This window comes from Boleophthalmus pectinirostris, unplaced genomic scaffold, assembly GCF_026225935.1.
Source record: "Boleophthalmus pectinirostris isolate CB_2022bp ecotype Guang Dong unplaced genomic scaffold, ASM2622593v1 HiC_scaffold_17, whole genome shotgun sequence".
Classification (NCBI taxonomy): domain Eukaryota; kingdom Metazoa; phylum Chordata; class Actinopteri; order Gobiiformes; family Gobiidae; genus Boleophthalmus; species Boleophthalmus pectinirostris.
In genome coordinates this window covers 16,771,029-16,783,962 of record NW_026571115.1, presented here as the reverse complement: position 1 = coordinate 16,783,962, position 12,934 = coordinate 16,771,029, and the positions used below count along the sequence as shown (strand labels likewise).

At 38.0% G+C, this 12,934-nt stretch overlaps 1 protein-coding gene across 1 annotated transcript in view; it reads left to right on the top strand.

Annotated features, from left to right (window-relative positions):
• col5a3a (collagen, type V, alpha 3a) overlaps positions 1 to 12,934 on the top strand; it is a 40,608-nt gene that overhangs the window by 7,290 nt on the left and 20,384 nt on the right. The window contains exons 2-20 of the mRNA XM_055152728.1: positions 2,020 to 2,187; positions 2,477 to 2,690; positions 2,777 to 2,939; positions 7,237 to 7,350; positions 8,136 to 8,543; positions 9,682 to 9,789; positions 9,866 to 9,973; positions 10,060 to 10,113; positions 10,195 to 10,236; positions 10,318 to 10,380; positions 10,783 to 10,857; positions 10,995 to 11,078; positions 11,210 to 11,266; positions 11,345 to 11,398; positions 11,515 to 11,568; positions 11,654 to 11,707; positions 12,113 to 12,166; positions 12,414 to 12,467; positions 12,872 to 12,916. Of these exons, the coding sequence (XP_055008703.1) occupies positions 2,020 to 2,187; positions 2,477 to 2,690; positions 2,777 to 2,939; positions 7,237 to 7,350; positions 8,136 to 8,543; positions 9,682 to 9,789; positions 9,866 to 9,973; positions 10,060 to 10,113; positions 10,195 to 10,236; positions 10,318 to 10,380; positions 10,783 to 10,857; positions 10,995 to 11,078; positions 11,210 to 11,266; positions 11,345 to 11,398; positions 11,515 to 11,568; positions 11,654 to 11,707; positions 12,113 to 12,166; positions 12,414 to 12,467; positions 12,872 to 12,916 (1,973 nt within the window). The remainder of the gene's footprint in view (positions 1 to 2,019; positions 2,188 to 2,476; positions 2,691 to 2,776; positions 2,940 to 7,236; positions 7,351 to 8,135; positions 8,544 to 9,681; positions 9,790 to 9,865; positions 9,974 to 10,059; positions 10,114 to 10,194; positions 10,237 to 10,317; positions 10,381 to 10,782; positions 10,858 to 10,994; positions 11,079 to 11,209; positions 11,267 to 11,344; positions 11,399 to 11,514; positions 11,569 to 11,653; positions 11,708 to 12,112; positions 12,167 to 12,413; positions 12,468 to 12,871; positions 12,917 to 12,934) is intronic.

Below are 12,934 nucleotides of genomic sequence, written 5' to 3'. Positions count from 1 at the left end.
TCTGATATACAGTAGATCAAGACCATTCTGAAACTCACAGAAAAAAAATCTAACCATCTGTTTTATGGTGACACAATGCGCACATTAGCAAACACCGCCTAAAAAAGTCTGAAAACTCAAGAAAAAATACAAAATAAATTTAAACAGTGCATTTTTAAGAGCCTGTGATTAATACAAGCATTCATGATCCTGTCTGGGTGTTTGATTTTCAACAAAAATGTGATAGTGACTAACTGAAAAACTGCAGCAATCTTGTGACTGTAATTTCATGTGTGAGAGACTTGTTTAACAACACAAATCAGATCTCCTGTTGCAGTTCCAACTTAGTCATCTTCTGGTCAGACTGTGTTAAATTTAAAATTAGATTAAAGTCTAACTTGAGTAACAAAGCTTCAGATTGAGGAGTACCTTCAGTCATCCTCAAACCCCCAGGGAACATCGATCAGCTGCAAAGTATCAGTACTTGTACAAGTGAGTATCGAGTTTTGATACTGGTTAAGAATCTATTTGTATCTGGATATCGACTTTTGACAACCTTACTTCTAGCCTGGTGTGACCTACTTTGCAAGAATTAAACTTTTGATACTTACATTACATAAGACTACATAGCGCTCTCACTTTAAACTTCTATCATGCACCTACGCCTGTGACAGAAATTCCCAACTTGACCCATTTACGCTGTGTGCTGGGAATAAAATTGGGCCTAATTTTCAAATGAGTTCATAATTGAGGCTCAAATACAGTGAGGACCTCCATCAATTCACTGGCTGATACGTTGCGATGGGAATATACTGTGTCCAGATTTGGATTTAAACCAGGAGTCGTCCATTTATTCACAGAGCTCACAGATTTTTTTAAATTATGACAGCACAAAACGCTCAGTTACACCAATATAGCTCTGTGAGAGACCAGCTGTACTATGTTTTATCAATAGTTTTATGCTCATTTATTTCTGCCAAATAAAAATACAAATCTGACTAACTAAAATGGGACTAGCTGCCAGAGGAAGAAATAAAGTTTGCTACTGAATAAAGCATTGCAATCAGCTCTCTCATTTATAACCAGGAAATAAATAAGAAGAGTATTTAGCATTTAGTTTAACTTTCTGATGTGTGAAATGGCCTAATTGTGATAGAAGCAGATGTTTTGCTATAGTGGGATGAACTGTGTGCAGGTGTCAGGTGTTAGGTGTGCTCCTAGAGGATTATGGGTAAATCTGACTGCCACCCCTACACCATAATAACAGCCATCACAGTCTGGACACCTGCCGAGACACTTCGAGAGGATGGACTCTTCCGACTGCAGGAAGTCACTGCACTCTAAAACTCATTAAACAACTAACACTGCTCTGCCCACTTATAATTATTTAAGAGTTCTGTATTGTTTCATTCACACATGTTTGAGTAATCCTTTATTATTAGTCTGTTTACATCTGCAAAGCTCATGATGCTCTGTTCCATCTTGTGATGTCATGAAGCTGTACTTTTCAAGTTAACAGCTACCATTTACCTCCAGTTTAGCAGAGATAGACAATTCCAGTGCTGAAATGATCCAGTGACTTCTGTGACGGTGTATGGAGTTTAAAAACACAGTGCAGCAGTTCTTGTATTACCACATGACATCACAAGGTGGAATCGAGTTTGAGACAAGGATTCAGCTTAAATATGCACTGTTTGTGTGAATGAAACAAAACACAACTCCAGGTATGTTTTTGTTGAGATAAACAGATTATAACATGGATCAGAAAACTATGTAATATTGGCCCATTAAGATTCAAATCATTTTAAAGTAGATCATGATTTTGAAAAGTTTGATTGCTCATTTTGCAAAATTCCGTCCAACTACAGGAAGTCACTGCACTCTAAAAGCCCATGTCTAACATCCTCCCTCTCTGCTAGTTTATAATTAGTTAAGATGTATTATTTGGTCACAAAGCAGACATAACTGACAAATCATTCAAAAACATGGCATCATTTAGAAAATTCTGTTATATTTTCCTCTTCTTTTCTACTTTCGCAGCTCTTCACATTGACATCTTGAGAGAGTTGGATTTGACAGAAAACATGGAGGGCGTGGCTTTGGAGGCGGGACTTTGCAGTAACAGAACAGGGACACAGGAGACAGACCTGGCCTACAGAATAGACAAAAAGATTCAACTCAGTGCCCCCACCAAGCAACTGTTTCCAGGTAAAATGTACTAATGTCATTCATTTGATCATAATACTTAAGGTCCTATATTATGCAAAATTGACTCTTGTGAGCTTTATTATAATGTTGTTCCCTCCTGGTATGTTTTTGATGAGAAAACATTATAACATCAATTGACTGTTGTCATATTATTAAGTAAAATGTATGTTGTATGTATGTTGAAGTCTCCAAAAACTGCTGTGAATATATAGGATGCTAGTAATATGTTAGCAAAGTGAGGAAGAAGTTATCTTTTGTACTTATAAAATAACTTTTGATCATTTTCCAGATACAAAATTCCCAGAGAACTTCTCTCTAATGACCACAGTACAAGCTAAGAAGGATTCCCAGTTCTTCCTCTTGTCCATCTATGATGATCAGGGGGTGCAGCAGTTAGGGCTGGAGATTGGACGCTCTCCTGTGTTTCTCTATGAAGACCAGAATGGACAGCCTACACCTGAACAGTACCCCACCTTTAAAAAAATCAACACAGCAGATGGAAAGTGGGTAGCTTCAAAAATCACAATAGTATTTACATTCTGTTTAATATAATGAGTATCTTATCAGTGCACACTGTGTGGTGTTTCAGATGGCACAGAATAGCCTACAGCGTGAAAGGGAAGTCGGTTACTCTCTACTTGGACTGTCAGAAGGCTCAGACCCTGGATCTGCCTCGCGGGGACAGTGCAGTGGTCAGCACGGATGGTGTCACTGTGTTTGGGACCAGACTGCTGGATGAAGATGTGTTTGAGGTGAGAAATACTAAACAAAAATCAGCCACACGCTCACACAAGCCTCTTTAGGCGGGCAACAAAAACATCAACAGTATGGATGTGGTGTTAACTGAGAGGTATGGGTGGTATGCTCTATGTTACACATGAATACTGATGTAGTCTTAGAAATATTTGTAGATTCTATAAAACAAACAGTGAAGATGGGGTTTTCCTTTTGCATTTAAAGTATTTTCAATTCCATGCAATCCTCTTGTAAAACAGCAAATCTTCTTAGAAGATTTGAAAAGAAAATCACGGTTCAGGAGGTTATGGGGTGATAGGGTCTCTGTCAATCAAATGTTGGTGGAACAAAGTAAAAAAATAAAAAATAAATAAAGGATGAATTGAAAAGGCTGAAAAGGGGACTTGTTGTTCAGACATGTCCACTTACAAAGAAAAGAAAATATTTGTTCTTCCCAGTCTGGATGCAACTACTGACTACAAAACAGGAAGATATATTTGGCCTACACCATTTCTGCAGTCTGGTCATGTCCAATGTCAGAACAAGGTTTTGAGAATCCAACTGTTTTCAGAAATCTCAGTTTTAATGCTATTGTATTTCCCCATGTGTTTCCTCTTTTGCTTGATGTGTAAGTGTCTAAATCTCTTGTGGCCATGATCTTGTGGTGCTGTTTTGTATCAAAACAGAATGAAACATAAGGCCAAATAAAGATACATAATATAATTCAGGGAAAATATCTTATCCAGTCTTTTATTTCCAAGTGTCCCCCAAGTGACCTGGGCCTGAAGGCTGGGATAAACAGGGTAGAGAAGTAAAGCGCACAGAAACATGCTAATTCTCCTTAAACCAGTGAACCATTAGCTCGTTCACTTTCACCCACACTTCAGTCAGAAGTCAGCTTCAGACCCACCCAGCAGACGCCCACTGCCCTGGGTTACTCATTGGACTAATCACTAGCTCTTCAAATGTGTCCACCCATCAGCACCTTTTACCTGGGGTCAAATCCTCCCAGGCAATCACCCTGTCACCCTCCTGCCTTCTCCAGGCATTTTTCAAATTCAGCTGTTGAATTTTAATTAGGTGTGCAATTACTTGTGTTTTGAAAACCACAATTATTTTTTCCTTCACTTTAACTAGAGATGATTGATTTTCACAGTTAGCTTCAATGATTTCTTTTTCTTGACATGTTTTGGCAGCTGCACTGCTAGATTTTTCAGAAGTTTCCTGATTTTACAATTGTGATGACATATTTGGCAAGACTTATACAGTGTTTAGAAACAATAGCTGATTTAAAGTTGTTCTATGTAACTTTTCTGGTTGGGGTCCATCATGTAAGTGTTCTTGCTTTGTCTGGACAGTTTCTTAATTTGCATTTCAATCAGTCTTTGTAATTACTTAAAAATACCCTTGAAAAACATGAGCCTGTCCACACATCTGTACAGTAATTCATCACCTGCTTGTCTTCATGGGGATACATAAGTTTAATGCCGTACTAAGGAACATTCCAGGCAAAGAATAACAAGCATGTGGCTGACACTCCAGCAGATCATTTACACACGTACCTTTAAATGCAGTTTCTCTACACTAAACTCTGAATATTTCTGCATGTATATGACAAATGCAGCGTTTAAGGACAAAAATTTGACCTTGTGACATCCCACATTGGTCATAGCCTGAACTACTGTCACAATTTCCTCTATTTTTAACCGTATGTGTTTGTATAAGTGTGACTCACATTGTATACATGGGGTGTGGATGGTACCAGGGGACAGTGGATTCTCCATGCTGACCTCCGGGCCTCTGTTCCCAGGCCCTGGTTCTGGGAGAGGGCTTGGTCTTTCCAGCGTGGGAGCTTTGCCTGGAGCTTGTGTGGACTGTGGGCAGCCGCTAACGTCTCTATTGCTTCCAGATTGCTTACAAATGACTCGCAAAGTTTGATTTCCAAACTTCACACTGCGCTCGCAAACAGAGCTAAGCAAACTGTCCTCAAATGGGCTGTGCTACTTCTTGGCTGCTATGTGAGAAATTGTGCTGCCAACTTGCTAACTGCTACGATAAGATCCAACTGAAGTTTATTTGTTAACTGAAGGCGTTTAGAACATTTCCATCATGATTAGCAGCTTAAGCATAAATGGTTTTAACTGTAAAGCTATGTAGTAGTAGTGTAGTAGATTTTTATTTATTATTTTGTGGTTGTGTAATGGTGTTTTTAATCAAATCAAGCTAAATTTAGAATGTAGCCACAAGAGGTCAGCAATGTTTTCTTTGTGGAAGTCCAAAGCCTAGATAAAAGTAAATAGTTCTGTTTAAAAAGAGGGCTCTGTATGACTATTTTTAACATACAGTGCTATATATATATATATATATATATATATATATATATATATATATATATATATATATATATATATATATATATATATATATATATATATATATATATACATATATACATATATATAAATACATTTGAATATGAAGTATATCACCTATAATTAAAACATGTTGTGTAATCTCATAAACAAGGGTGATATTTTTCAACCTTAACATTTACAGGCACATTTTAGCACATTCCTTATGCTTTGTTAAAGATCCTATACTACTCTAAATTGACTGTTGTGAGCTTTTATAATGTTGTTACCTCATCAAAAACATACACAGAGTTGTGTTTTATTTCATTCACAAATGCTAAAATGCTCAGTTCCCCCTTGTGATGTCATGTAATGGTAGTTTTTAAGTTAACAACTACCAATCTATAGTTCTGCAAAGATTGGCAATTCTAGGTAAGTTATGCATATGCTTCTAATGAATGCACATGGTGTTTTAAAACACAATGGAGCACTTCCTGTTTTACCACAAGATGGAGTGTTTCCAGAACTCAGCCTAAATATGCAGGGTTTGTCTGTTAAACATGTGTGAATGAAACTAAACACAACTACGGGTATGTTTTTGATGAGTAAACAACATTATAACAGATTAGAATATTACTATGATAAACAATGATTACTATGATAAAGAAAATTCAAAAACATATTGTGAAATTCACTTGTGAGTATTTTGTAACAGGTTAGTAGGTGGCCAAGTATAGGGATAGTTATAAAATAGGAGAGCGTTTTGTGAAAGTGGTGCTTTTGATCTCAAATCAAGATTAGATTTGATTGGATTACCTCCCTGTTGCTTTTCCCAGTCTGACTCTTCTTTTTTTCTATCACCTACGTGCGCATTAATTTCCTGTGCTTGTGTCTGGCTGCAGGCCCATCCATAAAGACAACACAATGAATGAAAAACAGCTTTTACTGTTCCATATATTAAAGCACAAATTACCAGCGTGAATTGAAATGTATGGCACCCCGTTATTGCCTATTGAGTTTTATTATGGATGTATGAGATGCTGGCAGGTAAAACAGGTTTGATATGTTATGATTGATTTCACCTCTGCTCATAAAGTATCATTAGAAAAGATTTCGATTGGAGTGTAATTACAATCGCATCAAGCATTTAACTCAACTTAATTGATCACAAATGGCTCTCCAGATGTCCCCGGATAACATTTCATCCAACTAAATGCGTGCAACAGCCTGTCAGTTACTTAGGATTCCTATCACTGCTGCAATCTGAGCCTTGTCAAACACTCAGCTGTGGCTATGCTTCTTTGAACGTGGATATTGTTTATGAGTTACTTTCTTAGATTTACTATTTATATCTTTACTGCTAAAGAAATATGCATTACAACAACTCCTGGCCAATAAAAACACACATCTACGTGCAAGCATTATGGAGGGTTCAATCAGGGAGTGCATCTGTTGTAAAAGTCTTGTATACTGGGAAGCAAGCAATTTTCGTTAAGAAACTATGCAGAAGTAATCAGAGTTTGATGTAAATGGACATTGTATTGTGTTATACCTGAAGTTGTGTTTTATTTTGTTTCATTCACACCTGTTTAACACAGAAATCCTGCATACTTAGGATGACTTCTGAGTTCTCAAACAAAAACATGTGGCTAATCTCTGAGCAAAAGGTTAAAGGTAGGTTTTTACCTTGAAAACTACCGCTTTGTGACATCATAAGTTGGAATGGAGCATTTTGAGCTTTGGAGATGTAGACAGACTAATAATAAAGGGTTACTCAAACATGTGTGAATGAAAAACAAAAACAAAACAAAAAAAACTTTAGGTATGTTTTTGATGACATAACAACATTATAGGACATTATAGGACTTTCAAAGAGTGTTATTATGGGTAACTGGACTTATTATGGGTAACTGCTAATGTGTATTAATATATTATCTGTGTACTGTGTGTGTTTTTATTTTAGGGAGACGTTCAACAGCTCCTGATCTCAGAAGACCCTGATGCTGCAGCCACATATTGTGAAAGATACATCCCAGAGTGCGATGCTGATCTGCCGTACAGCATCCAGAGCGCAGAGGTTAGAAAGACACAATAATAAGACAACATAAAAACATAATATTAATGAACAAGCAAGCAGCAGACTTGTTCTTATTGTTCTGTGTACTTATTTCAGGGCCTCCAAATGCTAATCTAATGTCTCAGCTTACTGCCAAGTAGGGGTCAGGGAGACAAGTGTTAGCTGTCAACTTGATAGACCGAGACAAAATGGTGTTCAAGCTCAAATCATTGTGAATTCCAGACATTTTAGGACCTTGACGTAAGAAGTCCCCTTGGTTTATGCACATATCTTAAATTACATTTGTTTTTTATGTATATTGTTTAAAAAAGACAGATGAAGAATGTTTTTACATGCATGCAGGCGTTTGGGTTTGGTGTATGCTCCGGGGATGGGTCATTATTGGATGTGTGAAACGCTTGTTCTTGGCTTGTATATAGCAACAGCTGAGCACTATGAGCTAAAGCCAGGGCATTTCGACATCTGTCAGCCCATTGACCTACTTCCCATAACATTCACTCTCTAGTAGGCTGCTTATAGTCAGAAAGTATTAAAAAAGATCTGATACTAATTTTATATTTTATGGTTTTGGCCAGTGTAATCGTACATGTGTATGGGTGTTGTGGTTCATTTTTAGATGCATACAGTACAGTTAAAACTGATTCAACTAGGTGACTAAACTGTGTTTGCAATTTGTAACTTTTAATTTGTGTTTTTTAAAGCACTTGCCTTTAATTTTTTCATTTCATTTTCTTTCTCTACCTTAAACCCATCCCCTAATCACCATTTTACCTTTCCAATACAAGAATTCCCTGAAGTCTGATGCCACAATTCAAAATGAGAAACTCGAAAAACCACAGAAGCAGTCTAAGAAGGACAAAAAGGGCAAAAAGGACAAAAAGAAAAGGGACAAGGGGTCAAAGGGCAAAGGTAAACGTAAGGGGAAGAAGGGATCCAGGAAGAAGAAGCATCAAGAAGAGCAGATCCAAGATGGTTCCCCACATGCCACTACAGCAGCACCTCAGTATCTGTCCCAGGAAGCAGTTGTACCCACGGAGATTCTAGTGACCACAACCACAATAGAAACAACAGTCAGTCCCACCGAAGAATACATCAAAGGCCTGTTGGAACTGCACACTCAAGAGACAGACCTCACCTCTGAGTCCTCCACCACGGGGCCCAATACAGTACTAGAGTTTGAGGTTGAGAAGGAGGTATTATATTGTATGTTCACCAGTAGATGTCCCTAAACCCCATCGTCATTTAACCACTCCCCTAATCCTCCCTGTAACTCCTGTAGGAATGTTCATAACCATCGCTTTTCTAATCATGAATGTATTTGATTGTGTTGTAGGTAGTGATCCTAATACAATTCTACATGCATACTATAAGGCTGGCATTTTGCCTACATTTAAAGAGCCCATATTATGTTATTTTCTGACCTTCTCTATGTTATAATGTTGTTTCCTCATCATAAACAGACCTGGAGTTGTATTTTCTTTCATTCACACATGTTTAACACACAAACCCTGTTTTTCTCTCAAACATAAAACACTGATGTCATGTAGTATCAGTGGAAGTGCTCCACTGAGCATGTTCCCTTATGAAATCATAAGGTGGAACAGAGCATTTTGGTTTGGAGATGTAGACAGACTAATAATTAAGGATTCCTCAAACATGCGTGAATGAAACAAAATACAACTCTGTGTATGTTTTTGAGAAGGTAACATTCTAACATGGCTTAAAGCTCAGAAGAGACAATTTTATATAATATAGGACCTTGATACAGAACATAAAGATAAAATAAATCTAATTACATTTTCTTGAATTTATGTGTAGATAATACAATACACAATTTTTAGAATATTGTGTAAAATCTCAAATTTCACTACTTTTAAATAAGTATTCATGGGTTTCAGAAAAAAGAATAACAATTAATAATTGCATTTTAATATAAATCCATCTATTAACATTATTATAATTGTGAGGCTTGTAGTATTTCATTATTTGTTGAACCATGAAGTGTCAATATAATATTTATTTAACTGTAAAGAGGCATGCCAGTATCTTCATAGCATGCATGGTGCTTACAGCATATCACCACGCTGAGCAGACTATTTTCCACCATTGTATTGTAACTATTTTAATCTGTGTTACCCTGCCATGCCATGTGAATCTGTTGTCATCTACTTATCAACTACACAATAACCATGCACCTGTCAAACTGCACCTGTCAAACTGCACCCTAAACAAGCACGTTTCACCTTTTTGCCATCAACCAGATTTTATTATCCTCCAAGATTTCACAAGAGCTTCAGTTTTTCTCATGTATTTTCTCATGTTGGCCTCCAGGAGTCTGAGCCTGTGAAGGCAGCAGTTGTGGAAGGTTCTGAAGATGACCTATACGATGCTCTCTCTGTTTCCACAGTAACAGTGGGCCCAAATGTGACCGACTATGAGGTGGGCTAAATTAATCAGTCAACACATCTCATGTCCTTATTTTGCACAGTAAAATAATGTATAAATTCTATTACAGGTCTTTGAGTATGACTTAAAGAACGACACAAGCTCTGAAGAATATGAAATTTATGAAGACAGTTATGATTTTGCAGAACGGGAACTAGAAGAAACATGGCAGGGACAGGTGCATTTAAATTCAGACATGGAGTAAGATGGTGTAATCTTTATTTATTTACAGCTGGCTTTATTTGGTGTATTTGTGTTCAATAGGGTCCTCTCAGAGGAGAGAAGGGTCAGAAGGGAGAACCTGCTGTTGTTGAGCCGGTGAGCTCCAGTCATATTTAAAAAACAAAACTGATGAACCATCAGAATGGTTTTATTAATATGCCTCATCTTTGTTCACAGGGAACAATGATAGAAGGGCCCCCGGGTTTACAAGGACCACAGGTCAGCTGGGTTATAGTTTGTATTTGGAGGTTGAAGTTAAGATACATCTGACATTCTCTAAGATTTGGATTCTGTTTGCAGGGCATGAGTGGCCCAGCTGGACCTGTTGGCCCCCCAGGACCAAGGGGTGATCCAGGTGATAAGGTAAGTTTTACTTTCCAACTGTATATCTGTTTTTTTATTGAGCAACAAAGCTGTAATCATTATTTGAGCACATTCTTAAGAAACCTATAACAGGGAAAAATTCTACTTAACCTGCTGCACTGTGATGATGGGAATATGTTAATGCTTGTGGAGTTCTTATTTATAGAAAAGACAACTTTATTTTGTCATTGCAAAAGATATTTAACTCAATAATATTTGTGCAGAGCATTTGTTTTGTTCTATGATTCTGTCCATGAGCTCCCACTCACATGACTTTGACTTGACATGTTGGATACTGTCTGCCTGTGCAGTCTTTTCTTGTTTTTTAATTTATCAGAACACACTCTCCCAAAAACACAGAGTATATTTTCAGTCTATACCATTTATCCTTCCACTTCACAGGGTCCACAGGGACGGCCAGGTCTTCCCGGGGCTGATGGGATTCCAGGTCCCCCAGGAACAGTGCTAATGCTGCCAGTAAGAACTCTGCTCCTATAGCACAGCCTCTCCCACTGCAGTGTGATAACACGGCCACAAGGGGGGGTTGTGTTGCTTCAATAATTTGCATTCAGAGATCACTGCAAACTGCATTGATGATTTTCATTTGCTTGTAGTTCCACTATGGAGGTGATTCCCAAAAGGGGCCAGTGATATCTCCACAACAAGCCCAAGCACAGGCCATCCTGCAGCAGGCTCGGGTATCAAAGCATAAAAGCTCTGTTAATCAGACCATTGTCACACATAATGGTTATTAATACAGATTGGCCTGAGTGCAATGTTTTATTATGGTGATTAAACATAATTAGTTTGGTTGTACTTTTAAATTCAGATTTCGTTGAAGGGCCCTCCAGGACCGTTAGGTCTTACAGGGCGACCAGGGCCTCTGGTAAGACTTAACATACAGTGTTACATACAGAATTATGAGTTATCTTTAGGCTTTATACTTAAAGTTTCCCTTTTCCAGGGTGTTCCGGGACCATCTGGTTTTAAAGGAGACAGTGGAGATGGTGGCCCCCCTGTAAGGCTTTACAGTATTTTATTAGTCATCATTAAAGCATGGTCATTTGCAAGCTATTTTATATTGTACTGTCATATTTCTCATCATTTTGTATTTGCTTGGTGCTTCACATTTAGGGGCCAGCTGGTTTGCCAGGACCTCCAGGGCCTAATGGAAAGGCAGGAAAGAGAGTAAGTAGTCTTCTGGCTTTAAAATATTTTGCCTGCACTTAAAAAAGAATTACATTTAAGAGCAGTTGTTATTTACTTTAAATAGGGACGCGCAGGAGCAGATGGTGGTCGTGGAGCACCAGGTGAAACTGGTGCTAAGGTAGGTTGCTTATATTCTACTGTAAGTGGGAATAATTTAGGGGAGAAGAGAGTGGAGTTCTATCTATTTGAGAGAATGTCAAGTGTCAATGGAACAAGGTAAAAATGAAACTCCAGCCTGTGTGAAATCTATATGTATGTTTTAACAAGAAGCAATAGTTTTGATAGTTTATAGCTGTCGACAGAATGAATAAATAAACCAGATTCCCCGATGCCGATGTGATTGAATGCAGTGTTTATCCGTGAAAGCAGTGTTTGACTAAACCTACAGCAGTGTGCAGTGTATGTCTGATACACATGCAGCAGATGGGAGTGCTGTCAGGGGAGACTTTGAGCACTATTCTGCTAATGTTTACACATTACCATATGTGAATTCTAGGTGTAATGCTTCTCTATGACTTCTCAGGGCGACAGGGGCTTTGATGGTCTGCCAGGTCTCCTGGGAGACAAAGGCCACAGAGTGAGTAAATTCTATAATGTGACATTGTCACTGTTTTATTTTTCACCATTAACACCACATACCAGCACAGCATTTGTGGAGGCATGACACGCTTTGTGGCAGATGTTTATTTGCATAATATGATCCTCATGATTGTGTGATTTCTGTAATGACACAATATACTAAAAGCATCTGCTTGATGCTGCTTTGCTTTGAACAAAACTGTCTGACATTTTTGAGAATTGTGACTAATCTCTTTATCATTTAGGGTGACAGAGGCAAGCCAGGTCCTGCTGGGCCTGTTGGAGAGCCGGGGGAGAAGGTATTTATACTTTCAAACTTTGACATACCAAATCCATCAATAAATGAAAATTAGACAAATACAGAATTGTGTCAACAATTAAGACTCACAAACTGTAGACAGTTCAAATGTTTTCACAGTTTGCCGAAGACAGGAAATCTGTGCAACCAAACAGCAACAAATGTGACAGCATGTGACAGACTGAAGCTCTTGTCAAGATTGTATCAATTTACACAAGCAAATGGGTGAATTTGTAGAGCTCAGTCTATTAGTCTTTCTTTGAAGGGAGTCGCGTTGTATCTGCCAGCTAGTGAATTTTTTTAATAAGCTTCTTTCACAGATTATGTCTACGTGGTTATGAATGTGGCAGCCTCACATCTGATTGAAAGTGTTTATGTTTGAATACTTTCTGCTTTTCCTTTTAGGGGTCTGACGGACCTGTGGGACCAAGAGGACAGCCGGGTGAGCCTGTAAGTAAATGGAAATGA